Source organism: Juglans microcarpa x Juglans regia, chromosome 1S (genome assembly GCF_004785595.1).
Source record: "Juglans microcarpa x Juglans regia isolate MS1-56 chromosome 1S, Jm3101_v1.0, whole genome shotgun sequence".
Lineage (NCBI taxonomy): Eukaryota > Viridiplantae > Streptophyta > Magnoliopsida > Fagales > Juglandaceae > Juglans > Juglans microcarpa x Juglans regia.
In genome coordinates, this window is record NC_054595.1 from 1749839 (window position 1) to 1773564 (window position 23726).

Genomic DNA, 23726 nt, shown 5'->3' on the forward strand with positions numbered 1-23726 from the left:
TGTTGGGGGGATCTATTTAATCTCTTTTAGAGTTCTTAATTATATGAACTCTAGAGTCTAGAATGGTGATCTTGACAATATCAAATCTTCATATAAAATATAATAAATAATTCAATTTTTTAAATCCCAAAATAATAATAATATTAAAACATAATATTTTAAACTTTCAAACAAAATACAAAATTCTCGTCTCACCTCCAAAACCTGAAGTTCGGATAGAAACTTTAGGGAATCTGAATATGTGTGTGAGGGACGAGTACTCAAGTATCATAAGAAGTATTATTTACAAGTACTAGTATTGGAAATATTTTGGAGGTGAAAAGCCGTTTTTCTTGTAGTGACTTGGGCATCATTGGAAAGATTATTTCCCTAGAAGATTTTCAGCTGAATATGTAAAGTTGCATCATACTTGGGCACATGACTAGAATTTAATTTCACATGTTTGGAATTAAGTTGGTCTAGCGGTTTTGTAGCATATACACCACATCTTGTGTTCCCCGTGAGATCTGTTCTTGGGATATTGCATTGCGCGCAACATGTAGCGACTAGTTGACTTGCCCATCAATAAAGCTTCTAGTTGACTACACGATTTTGAAAAAAAAATGTAAAAGAGTTGAGTTTTGCTATACATCAGCTACTGTTTACCTCCACCAACAGTTTATTTTATTTTATTTTTAATGTGAGATAGTAAATAATGGCTGATTTTATCCAGTTGAACTCTTTTTCTTTGTTAGCAAAAGGGTTTCTTTACCTTATGCATGCACACCGTAATTTCTTCGATTAACCCATGATAAATAAGTAGTACAACATTGACATGATTTGCGTCCGTTCCAATTTTTAGATCTAGATGTCTCAGCTTAATTTCTGCCAGAAGTCTACGTTTAAAATGAAAAAGAAACATTAAGATTGGGCGATTGTACGTATCACAATGTTGCTAAATTTGAAGGATGCATCGAACGTACATAATCAGTTCATGATCTTTAAAAAGGAAACTTCAAGAGTATATATATATCTATATATATAGAAACAACTTTATTGATTTAATTTGTTTTATCAATTCAACCCATTTGACTTTACAAATTATATATAACTTGAATGCATGGTCCACAGGGCGTGAAAGGAGTACTAAATAGCAGAAGGAAGCTACGACGCAGATTATCAGTCTTTTTTATGTTTTTGGGCAGATCGATCGAGCACTAAACAAATTAAACATGCAAGCAGCCGGCAAAACAAAGAATTAGCTAAGGAGTAGTAGTACGAAAATTCGCATTGGAATCCATAAAAATCGAAGGCAGATCGCACATCCAGGGCAGGCCACGCATCCCCAGTATAGTAGTGTCTATGCATGAAGCATGGCTTCCATCATCCTGATCATCAGTTTTTACCGTCACTTTCAACTGCATGCATGCCTACAAAAGCAATTGCAAGTAATTGCAACGCCAACGAAAGAGATACAAAAACTCACTCTCTCTCCGCGTTAAATTTGCTCAAATATATTCAATAATTTGTTGCAATTAATGATGATCCGCCCTTGGCTGCGCTGGTCCCGCTTTCTTAGATCTCTCTCTCTCTCTTCCCCACCGACGAATCCACGTCCAAGTTTCTAAATCCATATGCCAGCTTCACATCTTCACGACTAAAGAAACCGAGTAGTAAACAAAAACACTTTGTTATATATTTACATGATACATAATGCAACCAATAAATTCTGGTCAAATAGGCAACTGGCCGCCGCCTAGCTATGAGTTGTGAAAGAGTATGTATTTGTGTACGAGTAGTTTGAGCATGACGTGCGCCCGCAAAATAAGATATATATATATATATATAGTTCCTCGTTGTTCGTGTCCATGCTGGCATCGCCAGGATCGATCTTCAATTCTTCATGTTCATTTCTTCTTTTTATATTATATAAGGGCTTCATGTTATTACCTTGTTGCACTGCAAGTCGGCCACCTCCTTCGATCTGTTCCGGCCTCCTCCGTTGTGGAATTTCAAGTTCAGGCCGTAAGCTTCTAGTTTGTAATTGTCACTTCCAAGTTCTTTTGTATTCGCGCAAGTATTATAAATGCACTGTTTTTCATTGACAGTCTTGTTTTTGGAACTTGATTTTCGAACTTCAATGCTCAAGTCACCGCAATTGGTATATATTAACAATAACCATAGTTTTCAGTGATTCCTACGATGTTTTGGGTTATTTTGTTTGTTACAGCAGCTTGTTCTTATTTTCCTGAACCATATTAGATTTTTATCTGTATACATGAGTTCTACGTACTTTCAATCCTATTATATATGCATGTATACATTTGTTTAATACCGAGTGGACATGATATTAAGAACCAGTACTAAATTTTAAATAATATGATGGATATACTGTTCAAATGAGTGAAGCATCCACAACATATGATTTTGATTGCTTGTTTGTTTTTGGCAGACATTTGAAACAGGATCAATATATCCATTACCATGAGGCAGGCGGCCATTTTCCTGCCTTTTTTTCTTGGAGCATTGGCTTGCTTAAGTGCTTTATGGGTGAAAGCAGAAGATCCCTATAGATATTATACATGGACGGTTACATATGGAACAATTTATCCCCTTGGTGTTCCTTACAAGGTTGGTTAATGTCTAGCTCCCAGCTGCAAACATGGTGCCATTTATAACATGTTTGGTTTGATCACAGCCTCATATCTTAAATCTGATTTTACTTCTTATGATTTTGTAGGGCATTCTTATCAATGGACAGTTTCCTGGCCCTACAATCGAATGCGTGACTAATGACAACATTATTGTTGATGTCATTAATAATCTGGATGAACCTTTCCTAATTACATGGTTTGTACCAAGTTCTTTGTCTCTAATGTTTCTACTGTTCACTTGCCTGCAATTGTCTGTCTCGGCTTGGCCTTTATTAAGCTCTGATCAGGATTGTTTTCTGTTCTTTGTTTTCACTTATATAAGGTACTAACTGCGTTCTTTGTTTCCTTTCATTTTGTGGGAAATGTTCCAGGAATGGAATCAAACAGAGAAAAACATCATGGCAAGATGGTGTGCTTGGAACCAATTGCCCCATTCCTCCAAAGTCGAACTGGACGTACAAGTTTCAAACCAAGGATCAGATTGGAACCTTCACCTACTTCCCTTCAACTAAACTGCATAGAGCTGCCGGGGGTTTTGGGGGTTTCAATATTGCGCAGAGATCCGTCATATCTATCCCATATCCTATACCTGATGGAGAATTTACACTGCTTGTTGGTGATTGGTACAAGAGTAACCACAAGGTTTGTAAAGATAACTCTGCTCCTTTAACTTCTTCTGTCTTCTTTGAAATCGAGAGAGTGCTTGTATGGCTGTTCTGTTTTGATAACGACTATACTAGTATAGTATTAGATAGGCACTTCATGTTTTCTTTGCTTTCATTTAAGCGTGAATGATATGGTCCTATGAACAATTCTATTTTTCGTCATTGATTTTAGAGTAGTGCTACATACAGTTGTGGAGTGCGCAAGTACTGTACAGTTGTTTTGAAAAAGAGTAAAATTCATTATTAAAAAATTAATTTTTTTTTATGTGGATTCCATATTTATTCATTTTTTTTAAAGTGATTGAGCGACGTTTGCACACTTACGACTGTCAATATCATTTCTCTTGATTTTATCATTCTTAATCATACTGACTGATGTAACATATTTTAAGTCTTTTAATAAGTCAAATCACTTAAAATAAAATAAAAAATCACTTAAAATATGACACATCAACTGTTACGACGCGAATGACAAAATTAAGGATAGATTTCGAATGTATCCCACAAAATTACTCTAATACACCAGGTAATTATAGGTATTGCGGCAGAAATTGGACATGGGCATTGCTCTTCCTTTACCTGATGGTCTTCTCATAAATGGAATTTCTAATGGTTCTGTCTTCACGGGTGAACAAGGTAATTAATTATAATCATCACCAAGTCTACTAGCTTTCGATTCCCTCATTACTGTAGATGAGATTTGGTTGGGTGTTCTTCCAGGGAAAACCTACAAATTCAAGGTATCAAATGTGGGCATAGAAACTTCAATCAACTTCAGGATTCAAGGGCATGTAATGAAGCTGGTTGAAGTAGAGGGAGCTCACACAATACAGGACACATACGAATCGCTTGACATTCATGTGGGTCAATCTGTAGCTGTTTTGGTTACCTTAAATGGACCGATTAAGGACTATTTCATTGTTGCTTCTACCCGTTTCACCAAGCCTATTCTGACTACCACTGCATTTCTTCGCTATGCTGGTTCCAACACACAAGCCTCTGGCACATTGCCTATTGGCCCAACTTATCACATCCACTGGTCTATGAAGCAAGCAAGGACCATTAGGTAAGCATTCTCAAGAGTTTTTGGGTATCTGTAGAAATTACGATTTTCTCAAGTCTCAAGAGTTGTTGTGCTCACTGAGTTCCATTCTTTGTGCGAGAAAGGTTGAATTTGACAGCCAATGCAGCCAGGCCAAACCCTCAAGGGTCATTCCATTATGGGACCATAAAGGTTGTGAGGACAATTGTTTTAGCCAATTCAGAAACAAAAATAAATAAGACGCTACGATATGCTGTTAACGGGATCTCACATGTCGATCCAACCACCCCTTTGAAGCTCGCCGACTGGTTTAATATCCCTGGTGTCTTTGGCTTCAACACAATCAAGGACAGGCCAAGTAATGGCTCTCCATCCTTTGGCGCCTCTGTCATTGGAACCACCCTTCATGACTTCGTTGAAATCGTCTTCCAAAACAATGAAAAAACTATCCAATCTTGGCATTTTGATGGATACAGTTTCTATATAGTCGGGTATATATGCTTCTTTTTATCCTAATTGGGCAAGTTTTCATTTCAGTAATGTCTTTGATGTGCCAATAAACAAACCATTTACCCTCCATCTTGTGCCAAAAACTTTCAGATATGGTTCTGATTCATGGACAGCTGACATGAGGAGACGCTACAACTTGGTTGATGGCATTCCCAGACACACTGTTCAGGTAAATCATCAAAGCAAGTCTTCATTCGAGAATGAAAAGAATAATTTGGACTTCATTCACAGTAATGTATGAGTCGACTCATGCAAACTCGTATGCATATGACTACTGCAGGTATATCCAAAGTCATGGAGTGCAGTATTGGTGTCTTTGGACAACAAGGGCATGTGGAATTTAAGGTCTGCAATCTGGTCGAGGAGATACTTAGGACAACAATTGTATGTCAGAGTTTGGAACGATGAACACAGTCTTTTCACTGAGAATGACATCCCTCTCAATGCATTGCGTTGTGGCAAGGCCAAGCACTTAAAATCCTTTGGCTAGTGTTCTTTTTTTTTTTTTTTTAATATAATTTTTTTTTTTTTTTTTAAATTTCAGTTACGAGGGTGTGACTGTCAGAAAAGGAAAAAAAAAAAAAAACAGGGGAATATAATATAAAGGTTTAGAAATGATGGCAAGGAGAAAATTTCATGTCCCCATGTCTTTTTATTATTCTGTTAATTTATTAATTCCATCTTTTATTTTCTCTTTATTGAGAAATTATTATGTATTCTGAAAGTATGGATGATGTAATATTGATCTTATCCTATTTCAAAGTTTTATAATATAATAATACTTGGAGACTATCTAATAATTACTTATCTTGTAATTATATTTCTTGCTTGTGATTCTTTTCCATGGCAGTTGTAAAAATGCGTGTTTTTTTAAAGCTATTTTTCCTCCTAAAAGCATATATAGACTAGAATTGAAAAAAAAAAAAGAAATTACAACTCAAAAACAGAGTAAGGATGATCATATTTCATTTACTTCAAAAAACTCGTTCGATTATCGATGAGAATCAGCCGCTTCCCAACAACTCTTAAAAGCATCAATCAAAGCTTCAGCCTGATTTTGTGTAAGGCACTCCTTGTTTTGTGCAAGGCCTGCATGTGAGAAAACGTTGGGCCAAGGTCAGTGTTTTGGATCTCCTTTGTTAAAGGATCTACAGGGTGATTTTACGTAATATTAAAAAAAGTAGAATTTTTAAGTTCGAATCTCGACTCGATGTATATTTTACTCATTTAATCAAATATTTTACATGTTAAACTCATTTATTAAAATTGAGTCTGACTCATATGTAAGAAGAAGTGTTAAAGACGTAAATATAAATAATAAAATCTATTTCTTTTCTCATTAACATAAACTTTTACTACAAATGGTAATTTCATGAAATCTCTATAAGAGAACAGCAATGCTAGGGCCAACGAGAGTGGGTCTCAACACTGCCCACCGATAAGTTAATTTCTTTTTTTTTATGTATTTTTTTAATTTCCTTAAACATTTTTTTTAAAAAAGAAAAGAATTCATAACATCATTTAGAAACACTTACTTAATCACTAAGTAAAAATAAATAAATTTGTAAACTCTATTGGAAGAATCTGTTGGTGACTTTAGCATTATTCATAAGAGAAAATAAAGAGGAGGACGAGAGTTAGAAAAGCAACCAATTAGATGGCAAGAAGAAGAGGTGGGCCAAGAGATGAAATGAAAACAACAGGCCAGCCCAACAAAAAATGCTTGGACAAATAGTGCTCATGATGGTATAATAATTTAATAGCCCAACCCATAGGAATTGTTGAGTTTCTGCGATACACTGTTTTTTGAGTATTTTTTCATGGGTACTGAAGCTCCCAGCCGATCGGGTGTGTAGCTCCTTTTACACCAGTGAATGACGAGCTACCACGTAGGAGTTGCAGCAAAATTGAGTTTACACCCGCATGCAGGTGATTGCCTTTTAAAAATGGACTGATGATCAGGATCCTACTTTTTTTGCATAAACTTTTCTAAACTTTCGATCGTCCCTAATTAATAATTCCATTAATTATATGTTGTGCTTCATCATGTACTAATCGATCATAATCAAGAAACTAAATAATTAAACGAAACGCCTGCCAACAGTAATGTATATATGTTTATATATATATATATATATATATATATATATATATATATATAAACATTAAAGGGCCTGTTTGGATACAAAGGCGACCATCTCACCTCAATATCTCATCTTGTCTCATTTAATTTTAACTAATAATCTTACTATTATTCACAAATCATCTCAACTCATTTCATCTCATCTCACTATCCAAACAGGTCCTATATCTTGCACGCTCAAACTTATACGTAAGTATAAACTGAATATATAAGAGCCTAGCCAGTAATTAATTACCAACACATATTACATCCGTACGTGCATCATGTGTTGTGCTTGTGAAAGAGTAATATTGGAAGGCGATGCAATTTATTTAAGCCAATATTAAAGAAGATAATGATATATAGCCGGCAATTAGGGCTAGCTGGCATATATATATATATATATATATATATATATATATATATATATAAAATCTAAGACTGCAGATGATGGAATCCTTCTTCCCGACAGTAAAAATGAAATTGCAATTTAAGGAAACTCTTCCCAATGCATGGCTGCTTTAACAGTGCTACTTTATTCATGATCACTTTCTCGTAACAAAACAATGAACGGATCAGCTTCATGATATGGCAGCCACCACACTACCACCCACCCACCCACCTAGCTAGCTAGCTCTCTCTTAATATATCAAAAGAAAACCTTCAAGCTTTTGAGCAAATCAAGATGATCATAATCTTTACTACTGCTATATATTAATTCTACTTGTTAATTTGTTCTTAATTCCTGGCATGTAATTAGATCATATATCACTACGTACGTACTACTGATTGTCTACGACTAACCCCACATACAATTACCAAGTACTTTGCAGCTAGCTAGCCGGCCCTTTGCATCATGCGCGCATTCAAGAAAAAGGGCCATGATCATATATATCGATATTCTATGTGAAAATACATGCCATTTGCAACATCAAGAAGAATTCGGAAATTACACCTTACATTTTCCATTTTTATCACATCTGGATCCTTGGTTACACCCCTCATAAGTTAAACACACCTAAAAGCACACAAATGGAAAGATGAAAAGAAAGACAAAAAAGGTAGAAGAAGACAATTAGGACTGACGTTGCTCATGATCTAGCCACTTTCATATACCCCTACCCAGACAAGTACCGGCTCACCACTGAGACAACAATCCTAGCATATGATCAAACAACCAAAAAGGAAAAGATCAAGAAAGGAAATTACGATTTTCAAGGATATGCACCATTAGTTGTATGGAGATCAGACCACGAAAATGCTGGATTACAGTTGATCCCCAATTCACCCCCAGCCAGTGAAGCAGACTCCAAAATGGATGGGGAAGATGAAGATGAAGAAGCTAAGTTATTCAGAACTACTGGTGAGTGATGATAATCACCATAGTAATTATTATTTGGTGATCTGAGCCTCTGATACAGTTCTTGAATCCCACCATTTTGAACTTCGCCAATTACAAAGCCATTTTGTTGCTGTTCTTGATGTTGATTATTTCTCCAGAAAGAGCTGCATAGACCAAGAGAAGGGAGCTGGCCAAGAGGATCCAAGCCCAAAGTCCGAACATTTAATCCACCATTTGCAAACGCTGGCTCAGTCATGATCATGTTGGATCCACCCATATTTCCGGCTTCTTCCTTCACGTTAACAGAATTTGACAGGTGATTAGGGTTAGGGTTTTGAGTAGATCGAAGTAAGGCCAACAGATGAGAGTTCTGTGGCGAACCCCACAGAATTGGACCTGATGGAAGCTCAGGATCAAGCCCACCTCCAAGGCCTAACCTTCCAATCTCACATGATATGGTCTTCATCTTGCCAGAGCTTGATTTTCCAATAGATGCTGGCATAGCAGGACTCTTGTTCTTTCGGCATCCACCTCCAATTGGAACGTTTCGGAGTGCACCTCCTTTCGTCCAATACCGGCGACAAGTCTTGCAGAAGTGGCGAGGCTGAGTGAGGTTGTAGTTGTTATAGTAACAGAACTTTGTGTTGGGTGAATCGCATCGTGGACACCTCAAGTTGTTTTGGCTTTCTGAATTTGATGTTGTTGTTGTAGTAATAGTAGTTGTTGAGGATGAAGAAGAAGATGGTACAGGAGATGAAGAAGGTATGCCTTGTAAAACTCCCCCTTTAGGAGAGATTTTCCTCTCTCCTGCTATAAGACCTGCACCTCCCAACAGTTCTTGGATCATCTTTTTCTTCTTTGTAGATCTACAACAATCCAAAAACAAGAAAAGCAGTGAATGAAGTGTTAGTCTTTTTTTGAGTAAGTGGAAAAGCTAAATAAGAAAGTAGGTTTTGTTCTCTATGAGTGTGCATGTATGATCCATGGAGGGGAGAGAGAGAGAGAGAGAGGGGTGGAACTACATGACTTTGCCTTTGTGGGTTCAGTTATATGGCTTCGTTGTTGGCCAGTTTTTTGTGGGCGAAAAAGGAATAGGGCCGGGGGGAATGAGGTGGGAAAGCATTAATATATATATATATATATAGAGAGAGAGAGAGAGAGAGAGAGAAGAAACATGCAATGTGAAAGAAAGAAAGCACTACTTTAGACTATTTTAATTAAACAACTGGCGTTTTTGGAGCTTGGAATTTGATTGTAGTGATTCTTAGAGCGAAGTGGTGTTCTGTTCATTTCCCACTCTACCTTTCTAATCATACTGCAATTCGATCTGCTATGAAATCTATTAATTTTAGAGGACCCCATGTATGCATTATTATCCTAACGATTCCAGTAACATTACTCTAAAGAAATGGTAACGATCGAGTTGGTGGTTAAGACTTAAGACCACCTTTTCTTCCATCCATATTCTTCATGCATGCATGCATGTTGCTCATGCTTTAATCAAAATTAATATTATATTAATAGACATTAACCTCAGAACTTGTGGTTATTAGAAGCATTAATTACATCCGCAATATATAATGCTAATTAATTAAAAAAATGGGAGCTCCTACATATATATAATTAAAAAAACTTTCCAATATTACTACTGAAAAATTCTTCTTATCAGGTACTATTTACTGCCTCACACCCCACATCCTATGTAAAACACATTTACATCTTATGTAAAAAAATTATAAGTGTAAAATATGAGAGTGAATAATTATGACTGACGTATAGCATTTCTCTCAATGAATTCATCCTTCTAATGTCCAAGAGTTGCATTATTAATTACCACAAACAATTTTTTATGAATAAGTTATTTAGAATCACTACAAGAAAATTGGTTATTTTCGACCAGTTATTTCTAGCGAAATAATTATTTTTAGTTAAAATAAGACTATTTTCATCATAAATAATCATTTTTGTTAAAAAAAACTTATCACAAATATCCTTTTTTGAAAGCAAAGTTGAAAAAGAAAAATATGAATTGCTCTTCCCTTGGAGATGTCAATTAGGAATCATGTTTTGCTTGGAACTCTCCACTATATATATATAATATATATATATATATATATATATATTGGTGGAAGTGGGGAGTAGGGTAGCTGGGGATATATAATGATAATTGTAATCAAGTTTTCTAAAAGAATAATCTTTGTCGTGGGCTGCTAGCTCTGTGTTTCCTTCCTGAAGATGCTAGGTGTTCAAGATCAACCTGCATCATCATTACGAGTACAAGGAGAGGACTAATCACTTGGAAATACGTGTAAAAGCTAACGGCCCTACACCAACTAAAGCCACTGCTCGAAACGGCCTACTGCAATTGAGTTCTGCTTTTCTGGTTTCATCCACACATATATATTGATCATGATAGCTAGCTAGCCTTCCCTTCGATCGTGTGCTACACGTACATGACGGTGTTGATTACAACAGCCTGCACCATTACACCTGTCTTAGCTACAAAATTTACACGTGTGATTCTTGCTAGCAAGCCTCATCTTTCTATAATAATTTTGTAAAGTTATTTTAAGTAGCGCGCGCGCGCGGCCAGTAGCACAGAAATTAAGAAATATGGGATTTGTCCAAGCTGCTGCCTATCTGATCATAACACCAACATGAAAAACCCCAAATTAACCGCGGGTTACAGTACTGTAAAGACAGATCATCGATGCAATTTTGGATGAAAATGCAGTCGTTTAGGGGAGAATGAAGCTGGGGGTAAACACTGTTAATCCAAATCAGTGATATTCTAATATATACTTTAGTTCACCTGTTTTGCATGCACACAGTACGTACGTCGTTAGTGTTGTAGTACTGAAGAGTTGGATCATCCACCATAATTTCATGCATGGCAGGAATCGGTGTGCTGGCATATATATATATATATATATATATATATATATATATATATATGCTAGCTTCGGTGATCACGCATGGACTTGATTTGAGACTGGAAGATGTGCTTAATTAATTGCATGATTGCTTGGGTCTGGGATTAATTAGTAGTACTATACTGTTCTACCTAAAAAAAGGAACATATATATATAAGACAAGTCGTAAATCAAGTTGATGTGACTCTTATAAATTCTCTGGTTGAAAATCACAGCATGCACAAGCCTAGCTAGCACATATATTTTGACCAATGACCATGACTTAATGCAGCATGCAACAACCGCATTTAATTAATTACATGCATGATTGTGTTCACAAAGCACTTCCTAATTAACTAATTTAATTAACCCGGCCTTTATGTATAGATATTTAAGGAATCGCCTCACAAAGATTATTTTAGAAGTGACACAGAATAGACGATGGTGGATATATTAACAGTGGCGGAACCAAGAGGCCAGGGCCAACTTTTTTATCATTTGATATATACATTTATATAAAATAAAAGGAAACTAAAAAATTATAAAAATATAACTATATATATATATAATTAGCTAGATATCAATAATTTGCTACATATAAATAAAATTATAAAAAACACAACTAATTAATATATGTTTCAAATTTTTGACGATAATATTTCATGGAATAATATTAATCTATTATTATTTTCGTAATGAAATATTTATGATTTATTTTCTTCATAGAAACTATCAAGTGATATTTTAGAAGGTCATCTTTCATTCTAGTATGTAAGCTAGTTTATCAAGTTTCATGCAAAATTTAGATATTTCCGTGTCACATTAAGCATATAATACTATAATTGAGAGCTTAAATATTTTTTTTTTTACTCAATGAAGTCTCGAGGATAAAACCCCTCAACTATTTTTTTCATACAAATCATCAATCATAAATGATTTTTCTTATATTTTTACTTTGGATTTCATATATATTAAAAAGTCTAATATTGTATAACGAAAAGAATATTTGAGATCCATATTAATAAGTTTATTATTTTTTCCTAAACTTAATTTTAATTTAATTTTGGTGAAGCCACATCTTGAAATTAAATAATATATAGAAATTATAAAAAATTTCGGAACTATAAGAAAAAAATTGGAGAAAGACATTTCTAGATATATTGAAATTTTCGAAAAATTTTAAAAACATATAGGGATTGTAAATTTTTTTTTTTTGGGAATGGGGGGGGGGGATGGCCTCCGTTGTGTATATATATATATATATATATATATGGGGAGGCCAAAGGGCTCTACATGTCTCAGATTTGGGAGACGGTATGTCAATCAGTATCTTGATTCTGAGATTATGTATTGATTATGAAGGGTAAAATCTCAATCTTATTGCTTAAGTTATCAATATAATTATTGTTAACTTGGCATTATCACCACCTTAAAACAATAATTTAAGCCTTGCAAATCTCATTGGCTGGCTGGATTACATGAATAATTTAATCAATAAGTAAATTAATTGGTGGGCCTATAATATTATTATAGTTATATCTATAGAATCCGATAATACATATATTAATTGAACCTTAGGCCGGTTGGGATTGAGAGATGAGTTCTCGCTACTATTTATTACTATTCACAAATTTTAACTTATAAATCTCATTACTATTCACAAATATCTCAATTCATTTCATTTCATCTCTGAATCCAAACAGGACCTTAATGTTTTAAACATCCACATTAAAATTAACATCCCAAAGTCAGATAAATCTTCTTCCAACAATCTCGTTTCAGGAAAATATCATTCAATAAATATAGGCGAATTCAACAGGGATCGATGAAAGCAAGTTCGCATTCATGTACCAAAGTGGGACCATTGACCATGCAGGGTCATGAATTTGTGTCTGAACAAGGATTAACGTCGCTAATTAAGAACTAATTGGGGGCTTAAACACATGAATCATGCATGTGATATCGATGTTGAATGGAGTTTGTGATATTGAAACTAGCAAAGTCCGAAGTCGGTCATGTTGAAAACAACGCTGAAATCTGTAGAAGACGCGGGTTTCAATCTACGGTACTACTGTATGCTCGTGAGGAACATTTGGGGCCTGACACACATACTGTCGTTTAGACCCAGAAAGAAACTGAAATATATGAATGCGAAAGGGAAAGCAAGAAATCAATTCAGAAGAAAGAAGAAGAAGGAGGAAAAAAAAAAAAAAAAAAAAAAAAAAAAAAAAAAAAAAAAAAAAAAAAACAGCGTGTTTTACTCGTGAGCCTGAAAAAATGGACTCTTAAAATGTTGACAACACTTGGAATGGGAGATTTTGTTTCTCGGAGTCATTGGGTACGTACGTACTGATTGCTGCATGCCATACGTTACCTGACCGCGCGTGCCGTCCGGAGCGCGAGGACTTGGCGAAGACCCGACAACAAACTTTAAAGTCTAGGAGCCTCTGCTGCCCGTCTTTATCTGCTATCTATGGGTCGGGTAGCTAGCAGAAAATTATGGGAGGTTAGCTAATGACACAGATGGCGGGGCAGCAGTGGGAAGCCCGGTTAGACAATCTAGTCGCCGTCAAAGGGTGTGTAGGGTGTCAGGACTCAGTAGTTTTCCTCGATCCTCGGGCTGTCTTTGCTCAGTCACCATCAGCTGCTTTCTCTTTTTATAGGATCCCCACACGACACCAGATTCGATTCCCGCCGAGTCTATCTGAATTGAATTCCCCCCCACCCGTTTGCACTTTGTACGTTCAGTAATCGTCACCTCCAAACTTTTAGTTTTGGTACGCATGCACCTTAAGTTTAAGGATTGATTGTAAAATTCAGTACCTGCCTGGGTTTCTACTTTCTATTTCTTTATTATTTGAGTTTTCAAACGAAATCATCATCTTTTTAGTCTGGACTCTGGAGCTGCAATGGCGGCCATTGCTTCTAAAAAAAAAAAAAAAAAAAGGTAAGGCTACACGTAATTGCTATCTTTTTGAAGATCAAACATGAGTACTCGACCGTTAGAATTTTTTCATTCTTTATAGTTTTCGAATTGGAGGGAAAAAAAAAAACAAAAAAAAACCGCGTCTTCTACAGATTTCAACTTTGTTTTCAACATATTTTTTAAAAGTACCAAAAAGTTCGTAAAACTAAAAAGTAACTTACAATCTTTTTTTCTCTCAAGAAAAAAAAAAAAAAAAAAAAAAAAACACCTACAATCTTTTTATCAAAACAAATGCGTTTTAAAAAATAACACTATATTTTCCTTTACATTAATAAAATGCATGCCATATTCTTATTAAATGATGGAAGATGTTTTGACAGGAAGATAGATTGATTCATAACATTAATATACACATTGATGAAGGAATATTTAAGCGGGTATCAAGACTCAAGAGACCTTATTTGTGGGTACTGGAACTATGTAATTTGTCATAAAGAGTACCAAAAGAGTTGTTGATGTGTGTGTGTGTGTGTGTGTGTGTGTGTGTGTGTATATATATATATATGTTTCCATATTGCTGTTTACTTGATCAGCAAAACGATCGAATCTAATGAGTGGAATTTTGAAGTTTACAAAGAGTCAAAGATTTATGATTTATTAATAAATATGGAGAGGGTGACAAAAAAAACTAGTAAAAAAGAAATTAAAGATCCATAACCTTTTTTTTTTTTTTTTTTAGTAAGAATGTTAACGTGAGAACTACCACTCACAAAAAGCTTGAGGCCAGCCAGCCGGGGCCTGGAGAAAAATAATGCAGTAGTAGTACTAGTCGTTATCCTCACAATACTAAGGTTACATGGATATCACAAATCATCACGCATGAGGGACCAGATTTTTTATGGATCACCTGTAAAATTATAAGGAATGTGTGAATGTGTATATATATATATATATAAAAGCTGGTTATAAATAAGGTGGTAGGGGATGGAAGAAGGCTGATCAAAAGGCGAGGCCTGGGAAGGGGTACTGATGAAAGTTGATGAAACCCTAGCTATCAGTGTAGCTTAAACAGTGATCAAGGAGTGAATGGACAACATTAATGCATGAGATGATCAGATGGAGATGTGATGTTAGAAATATCCCACCTCACCCGGCCAGCTGCTTATAATACTGCATGGACCCCGCCCCGTGTCTCCACTTCTGCGGCAATACAGCTTTTCCCTCCACGTGCGATAGTACGTACTTACGTAACTTCAATTTTCCTTTTTATAAAATAACCTTTTTTTTATTAAAATATAAATAAAGTTATGTTTGAAGGGTAACTCATGATGATGTATAAATTAATATTATTGACATAGTAAGTAGTAAGTTTGTCAAGTAAATATTAATATTTTTTTGACAATAATAGATATGAACTTCAGTCTTCAGATTCCGGCCTAAACAAAACGCAATAGAACTGAAAATTAAGTTTAAAAAAAAAAAAACTAGATTATATATCTTTAATTAGAAATTAAGGTCGATCGAGGAACACATGCAAGCAAGAATGCATGCATTAGTACTGTGAGACGTTGCATCCATGCAGCTGGGGCACATGACACGATTCATGATCATTATAAATATTTTGTGGAAGTGGGTTGTGATCTTTAATTTTCTTTTATAGGTGTACGTGCATGACAATTTATTTATAATTTCCACTTAAAATGGCCTAATATAATAAATTAGTGAGTAAGAAAAACAAATTTTAGCAGCTGCAACGTTCCAACATTAGGCATAGAAACGTACATGCATGCATGCATTCGATGATTAGTAACACCACCATGCACTAGGCCGAAAACCATGCAATCCTATCGATTAATCTTGACCGACATCCTAAAGAGTGGAGAAAAAAATCATTTAACTCTCAGATTAATTGTGGACCCGCTAGCTAGCTAACTAGCTGGTTTCAACTTGCAAGTGAATTGTCCTAGACTCCTACCGCGCGTCCTACGACCTTGTTATATGCAATCAGATGTTATATATATATATATATATGCTTTAGCGATCAATTAACCTCGCTAATTACTAGCTGTTCCAAATTAAATCAGTCTTTCAAACACATGCAAGAAATAATTATATTAATGCTAGCTCCTTTTGATCACTCCAAAAAATTGATTTTGCAACATGCATATTATGTTAATTTCGTACGTACGTACATGAGCTTATAACAATAGCTAGCTAGGAATTTAATTTACTGTTTACATGCAGTAGTAGTATGATCTATGAAATTAATGATCAATACATGCACTAGTCTAGTGATCACAGACCGGCCGACTCTTTCAGATCCATTTTGGAAGCTAATTAAAGAACATTCTGCATTTTTCGGAGAACCATTCATATGGGAATGAAATTAGGGGAGGTAATACTTTAAAGCTGGGGAAGGAGAGACACTTTTAACATAATTCCCTTCGAGAGGGCCCCCCTTCCTGATCTTGAACAATACAACCAAATATATATATATATATATATATATATATATATTGGCCATGCATGCATTCCCAATGGGATCGAAGTCCTATGGAGGGTAGGGTTCATATATTAATATTCCTGACAAAAGCTAAGATATATGGACAAAGATTTTTTAAAGCTTGCATGTGGGCTGGTTCTTATTGGGAGTGGGCAGGAAGTTCCAAAAGGGTGAACGATGATGATCATGATGAGCTTTGGCAGATCAGGGAATTTCTCACTGACATATATATATGCCAATTAGGAACGTCCCCACCATATATATATAGGTGTCTCGATCGATCTGCCAGTCCAAATTTTGTGTTACCAATTAACACTTAAGATCACAGCTTGGATTTAATTACATATATAGGACTTACCGCATGATTTCTGTTGTTGCATGCAGATGCAGGCTTTTGGCAACAAGCTATAACTAGCTAGCTAATCTCTCTTTTTTGAATCATGTCATGTCCTACTATATATATATAGTTTTAAGCGGGTTAACTGTTGATCAGTTTCCATGAACTGATTATACCAAATCGGTGCATGATTTATATATATATTGTGAACTCTGAGATCATATATATATATATATATAAATATATATATATATATCAGTACTACTTGATTATAATAATTAATATGAAACACAATAATAATATTGTTCCTAGCTCGAACCTGCATGCATATTATAATAATATAGCTAGAAGGATTGGTAAGAGTACCAAGAAATCTAGCTAGAACCAGATCATGGCTTGAGTACCGTCTAGTCAAAAAATCAAAATTAATTACGATCGATGACTAACTAATTGCGTATCCTATAATATTAAGATAGGATTGTTAAGGCTATACCATAATATGGCCTATTTTCTATTTATCTTAAAGATGATTAGACAGTGGATGAACGTCATAAAAGATCAGCGACCGATAACTAGTATAGGCTGCGCAAACTATAATCTCTCTGTTTTTTTTTTTTTTTTTAATATATACCCACCGATCATATAATTCAATATATAACATTATTCATACATACATACATACATACATATATATATATATATATATTCATATACTAACTAGCATCCACCGGAGTTGAAGCACAAGAAGATGCAGGTTATATATATATTAAAGGTCAAGTACTGGAACATGCAATATTTGTGGGTTTGGGTTGAACTGAGCAGTTTGGTTTGGACTGATCTGCATATATGGGTCGAATTGGCTCAGGGTTGGCGTTGGACTTGGAGTACTGATTTCATTGGATCAAGTTAGGCCCTGTTAGGAGCAATTAAGGCTTCGTTTGGTTATACAAATGAAATAAAATGAGATGAAAATTAATGAAGGAACCACATTAATGGTTGGGGGGCCATGAGTTTATTATTCTCATATGCTCTCCAAGATCTTCTAAAATTTTTATATACATATAGATTTCTTTTCAATTTTTTTCCTATAGCCCCAACATTTTGTACAATTTTTATATATTATCTATTTTCTATGATATGCTCCCTCCAAAATTAAAGTTAGGTTTATGAGAAATAATAAACTTATTAATTTGTATCCCAAAGTATTTTATTATACAATATTATTTCTTAATCTGGAACCCGGAATGAAATAAATTGAAGAAATTATTTAAATTTGATGAACTATAGGAATTAAAATAATTGAAAAATTTTTATCCCCTAGACTTTATATATATCGAGCAAGAAAATGTTTATTTAAGATCTTAATTATATTATTATATGCTTAATGTGACACTAAATTAATATCCAAATTTTATATTAAACTTCATAAACTAGAATGAAAGGTAGACTTATAAAAGATCACTTGATAGTTTTTATTAAGAAAAATACAAATTCTGAATATTTCATTACAAAAGTAACAATGGATGAATCTATATCCATGAAGCATTGTCGTTAGAAATTTGAAATAGATATTAAGCTGTATTTTTAGAATTTTATCTTTATAGGTATATATATAGCAAATTATTCAGATCAGACTTTTTATATATAGTTCCGTTTTTATGTTTTTTCGTGAAATTAAGATTAATATTTGTCTTTTTTTATTTTATTTTACATACATGTGTCATAAGCTAGCTAGCTCCATCATATATGACATTTATTCATTCATTTCGGATATCTATACATGTTGCAGGTAGGTAGCGCGCTAGCAGCCCATTAGACAAAAACATGTTGCATCAGATCATGTATTGATCTTGCAAAGATTTTTATATTCAGAACAGAACACGTACGCATGCAGAAGCAGTACATGATATTTCTAATATCTGTTGCGTTTTTTAATCCAATTACTCGTGTGAGAAAGTGCGATACTCTGAGTTCAAAGTTCCAGAAAGAGAGATCCTCTCACCAAAAAGACGAAACATGAGGAGAGCCAGTACATAAATAGTAATGATAGTATAATAATGGACTTTCTTATATTATTTGTTTAGAAAAAGTTAGCCTAAATAAACACGAAAGCAGACCCAAGACAAAATGCACACAGAAGAGTACTACTACTCCCACATTGGAGATGTATTAAAGAAGATAGGGGTTTATATAGAAAACTGCGAGAGTTTAAGGCCACGACCTTACTTGAACAGGATCTGTTCTATAGGATCGTACTTCTGTATCCTTGAGTTCTAAGGAGACAGGACCCCAAGTCTGGTTGATGAGACACGACCGTGCGACCAGAGCGTGAGTAATAGCAACAGCATGGTCATCGTGTCATGTACTGGTGCAGTTGAGGATCTGTTCTATAGGATCGTACTTCTGTATCCTTGAGTTCTAAGGAGACAGGACCCCAAGTCTGGTTGATGAGACACGACCGTGCGACCAGAGCGTGAGTAATAGCAACAGCATGGTCATCGTGTCATGTACTGGTGCAGTTGAGGATCGTTTCCAGCCATTGCAAAATGGTTTGGGATGGTCACACGGTTGTCTGACAGACTTCCAACATTTTTTTGGGGTCTTTTTTACATTATTTGATGCAATTCGAATTCAAAACAACACTCTACATGAACTGGTGCAGTTAAGACTGATCTGTGTTTTTATATTTCACATATTATTATTTGAATTTGGTGAAAAAAAGAAAGTCACTTAAGTTTGTCCCACTTGTGAAGGAAATAAAAGGAAATATTGTCGGTCAACTTGTAAATTATTTTTAAAAAAGATTATCCATAAATAATGAAAAGTGTTATATTTTACAAAACCAAAAAAAATAAAAAATAAATAAACAGAGAGGAAAAGACTGTAATATATAACATTACTTTTTCCGATAAGATTAAATACATATTGTGCACGATAGGATTAAAGACATTTTGTGCACTCAAATTATTGGTTATTTTGTATTTTAGATCCTTAAATATTTAAATTGATACACTGTGACTTCTAATTATAATCTATTAGATTTTAAATAGCACATTCTATAAGATTTCATAATCAATATTTCACTCTCTAACTTTATTTTTTCAAATATTAACACACGTTGTATCGGCTATTTTGAGTACTCAAATTATTTAACATTTGGTATCATATTAAATTATTAAAACTGACCCATTGTAACTTCTAACTACCTATCTAATTTTAAAGAGCACTCTCTTTAAGATTCAATGATTTCACCCTCTATTCATAATGAGTTGTGTAACTTCAATCTCATACTCAGTTGTCATTAATGACAAGCCAGGAATTAAATTCTTTCCTACTAGGGGTCTTAGACAGGGAGATCTTTTGTCTCTAAGGGTGCTACCCGCATATGCAGCGGTCAACCCTTCCCCGCACCCTGCCCTCGAGAGGCAAGGGCAGGGGACCTTGCCCTGTGCCGGGGGGTCGGGGGGCCGGGGTAGACATCTCATCCTCCCCGCCCCCCGCCCACTCCAATGGTACTCATGGCCCATTGGGCCTAAAAATTATTTATGGTTTTGGATCAAAACTATGACATAATTTAAATTATAAATTAAAAACAGATATTGCTCAAGTAAGACTTTGTATTATCTTGGCCTCCTATATTAAGATTGGCTTTGGAGGCTAATGTAATACAATTTTGTGAATACAATTCTATATATAAATATAATTATATATGTCCAGAGTTGAGGGAGGGGGGACCGCTGGGACTGATCCATGAGGGGCGGGGTGGACAGAGGCAGGATAGCGGGGTGCGGGCCCCCATTGCCCACCCCTATTTGTCTCTCCATCTATTCATATTATGTGCATAAGGTTTAAGCTCACTGATTAATATTAGTAGATGGGCTATACTAATAAAGTTAAAGTGACGAGGGGGGGAACCAGTACCAATCAACTTCTTTTTGTGGATGACTATGTTTTATTTAGAAGAGCTAAAGTAAATGAGTGGAACAAGTTGCAAGGGGTGCTTAAGAGGTATGAGAAAGCTGCTGGTCATTTTTTAAACAAAGACACCTCCATTTTCTTTAGCAATAACACATGAGCAAAAGATAAAAGAAATATATTGAGAGCAGAGGGAGCATTAGTGTGTAGGAGTTATGAAAAGTATTTAGGACTTCCTGCCATAGTGGGAAGATCAAAATACAACACATTCAAAGGTATACAAGAGAGAGCTAGGCAGAAAATAAACAACTAGAAGAACAACTTTCTCTCTCAAGCAGGGAAATAAGTTTTGATAAAAGCAGTATTACAAGTCAGTCCCACTTACACTATGAGTGTATTTAAACTCCAAATTTTTTTTTTGTAAAGATCTTAATGTGATGTTCTCAAAATTCTAGTGGGGAAACCAATAAAAATATAGTAGAGTGCAGTGTCGTCATTGGGAGAAGATGGGATACGGAAGGGTAAGGGAGGATCGGGCTTCAGGGACCTGGAGAATTTTAACTCAGTATTACTAGGAAAACAAGGGTGGAGGTTCATCCAAAACCCAAATTCAATGGCTGCAGTGGTGTTTAGAGAAAAATATTACAAAACTTCCACTTTGGTTGAGGCAAAATTGGGCTATAAACCTTCTTTGATTTGGAGAAGTATCTAGACAACTCTAGATCTGTTAAAATGAAGGTCTAAGGTGGAAGGTGGGGAATGGGACCAAAATTCAGATTTGGGGCCACAAACGGTTATCTACACCATCTTCCTACCGTGTTCAGTCACCAGTTTCAATTCTTATTAGGGACTTAAGGGTAAAAGAGTTGATAAATCAGCAGAGAGGGGAGTGGAATGAAGATATAGTAAGATCCATTTTTGAAAAAGAGGAAGCAGATCAGATTTATGGTATTCCTCTTAGCAAAGTGGGCGCTGAGGATAAGTTCATCTGAGGTCTTTCCAAAAAATGTTTGTTCAGAGTAAAAGGTGATTATTTTGTGAAGATAGAAAGGAAAAAGGTAGTTAAGAAAAAAAAATCTATGGAGAATGTAATGGATAATAGATGGACAAATATTTGGGATCTAAATGTACCTGGGGTGGTGAAATTATTCCTTTAGAAAGCTGGCAATGACTTGTTAGCAACAAAGAAGAACCTATTTCACAAAAAGATTGCTGATGACCCTTATTGTCCCATCTGCCTCAGAGGAGAGGAGTCAGTTATGCATATTTTGTGGCAATATCCAGCAGCCAATAATGTATGGGCAAAAGGCCTAAGTACTATCCAGAAATGGAATAGTGCAAAAGATAACTTTCTTGAACTTTGGGAAAAGATGATGGAGAAAATGAATAAGGCACTGTTGGAGGAGATTGCTATAGAAATGAGAAGAGTTTGGCTCAAAAGAAATGAGTAGGGGTGGGCAGCGGAGCCCATTTGCCTCGGTTCCCCGCCCCCATTTGCCTTGCCTCGCATCTGGCCCTCCAGCGGGCCAAGGCGAGGGGTGGGGAGGGCCCAACCCCGCCTCGCATTTCTCCGCCCCGCACTTATATATTTTATTATATAAATATATATTTATATAATAAAATATATTTAATATATAAGTGTCCCTTTTATAGATTGTCAAAGCAATACAATAATCACACATTGCTTAAGTGTGAGACTTGTATTGTAAAGGCAATCTACAAAAAGGCCACCCTATTACACTACACCTTACACAAAATATGCACTAACAAATTTAAATTATAGTCATATTTAAAAATTTAAATTTATAATCTAGGTTTAAAAATGTGTTTTTGATCACTTTTAGACCCATGAATAATTTGGGCTTAATAGACTGTAGTCCATTATTGAAATGAGCAGGGGGCAGGGTACCCCACCCTCGGGATGTAGGAGTAGGTTGAAAACCCCACCCATGGCCCATGCGGGGAGGGGGCTACCCCACATCATATGGTATAGGTAGCACCCCTAGAAATGAGTTTGTTTTTTAGAATAGATTACACAGTCCTAATAAAATAATAAGTTAGCTTAAGGTCTTGAAGAATTTGAGCTAGCGTAAAAGTCCTTAAAGGGTAAAATGCCTTTGGTAGATGCAGAGAGAAACAAGCAGTAATGGAAAAAATCAAATCAGAATTTCGTGAAAGAAAATTGGGATGCTTCACTAGATCTCAACAACAGGGAAATGAGTATAGGGATTATAATTAGAGATGAGGAAGGGGAGGTCTTGGCAGCAGTCTGTGATCAAAGAAGTCATGTCTATCAACCTAAATTAGCGAAATGCTTTGCTCTCTGGAAAGCCATAGAGATATGCAGGGATCTAAATTTCATAAAGATGATACTAGAAGGAGATGCTCAAGTAATCATCAAGGCAGTAAAGAGTGAAGATGATGTTATGACTTATTATGGTCACCTAGTTGAAGATATAAAGAAGGTTCTATCCCATAGAGATGAATGAAAACTACAGTTTGTATATAGAGAAAACAGTACAGTGGTTCACGAGCTATCAAATGTAGCTTTATGTAGGGCTGTTCACCGACCCAAACCGACCCGAGAAACCCAATTTCCGACCCGGCCCGAATCTTTCCCATGTCGATTACCCGTTAACCGATCACCCGTTAACCCATTGCCTGTTAACCGATTACCCAAATTTTTGTTTTTGTTTTTGCGGAGATTTCTCCCAATAACCCAATTTCAAATCCAATTCCAAATCACAATCAAACCCACGCGATAATCATCTTAAAATCGAAATCGGATGGAACAACCTAGGAGAAAAACACAGAAGAAA

The 23726-nt window shown here is 35.4% G+C and overlaps 2 protein-coding genes and 2 non-coding genes across 4 annotated transcripts; 3 read left to right on the forward strand and 1 right to left on the reverse strand.

The window, feature by feature from the left end:
* Positions 1–1870: 1870 nt before the first annotated feature.
* LOC121245793 (L-ascorbate oxidase homolog) lies at positions 1871–5611 on the forward strand. The gene is made up of 9 exons (XM_041143658.1): positions 1871–2004; positions 2432–2610; positions 2720–2829; positions 3005–3275; positions 3835–3934; positions 4019–4364; positions 4466–4831; positions 4941–5019; positions 5131–5611. The coding sequence occupies exons 2-9, from the start codon at positions 2464–2466 to the stop codon at positions 5338–5340; spliced, it is 1629 nt and encodes a 542-aa protein (XP_040999592.1). The 5' UTR covers positions 1871–2004; positions 2432–2463; the 3' UTR covers positions 5341–5611.
* Positions 5612–7875: 2264 nt separating this feature from the next.
* LOC121244184 (dof zinc finger protein DOF2.4-like) lies at positions 7876–9448 on the reverse strand. The gene is made up of 3 exons (XM_041142211.1): positions 9337–9448; positions 8224–9180; positions 7876–8130 (listed from the first exon to the last, which is right to left on the reverse strand). Exons 2-3 carry the CDS (start codon positions 9159–9161, stop codon positions 8091–8093), a joined length of 978 nt encoding a protein of 325 aa, XP_040998145.1. The 5' UTR covers positions 9162–9180; positions 9337–9448; the 3' UTR covers positions 7876–8090.
* A 9760-nt stretch (positions 9449–19208) lies between these two features.
* Positions 19209–19320, forward strand: LOC121247937. Its single transcript, XR_005937338.1, has one exon. It is a non-coding gene; the product is annotated as a small nucleolar RNA U3 (small nucleolar RNA).
* A 42-nt stretch (positions 19321–19362) lies between these two features.
* Positions 19363–19574, forward strand: LOC121247936. The gene has a single exon (XR_005937337.1). It is a non-coding gene; the product is annotated as a small nucleolar RNA U3 (small nucleolar RNA).
* Positions 19575–23726: the final 4152 nt, after the last annotated feature.

Coding starts and splice junctions, on each gene's coding strand:
- LOC121245793 (XM_041143658.1), top strand. CDS start 2,464: ATGAGGCAGGCGGCCATTTTCCTGCCTTTTTTTCTTGGAGCATTGGCT. Junction 3,935..4,018: donor TGTCTTCACGGGTGAACAAG/GTAATTAATTAT, acceptor GTGTTCTTCCAG/GGAAAACCTACAAATTCAAG. Junction 4,365..4,465: donor AAGCAAGCAAGGACCATTAG/GTAAGCATTCTC, acceptor TGTGCGAGAAAG/GTTGAATTTGACAGCCAATG.
- LOC121244184 (XM_041142211.1), bottom strand. CDS start 9,161: ATGATCCAAGAACTGTTGGGAGGTGCAGGTCTTATAGCAGGAGAGAGG. Junction 8,131..8,223: donor TGTAATCCAGCATTTTCGTG/GTCTGATCTCCA, acceptor ATCATATGCTAG/GATTGTTGTCTCAGTGGTGA.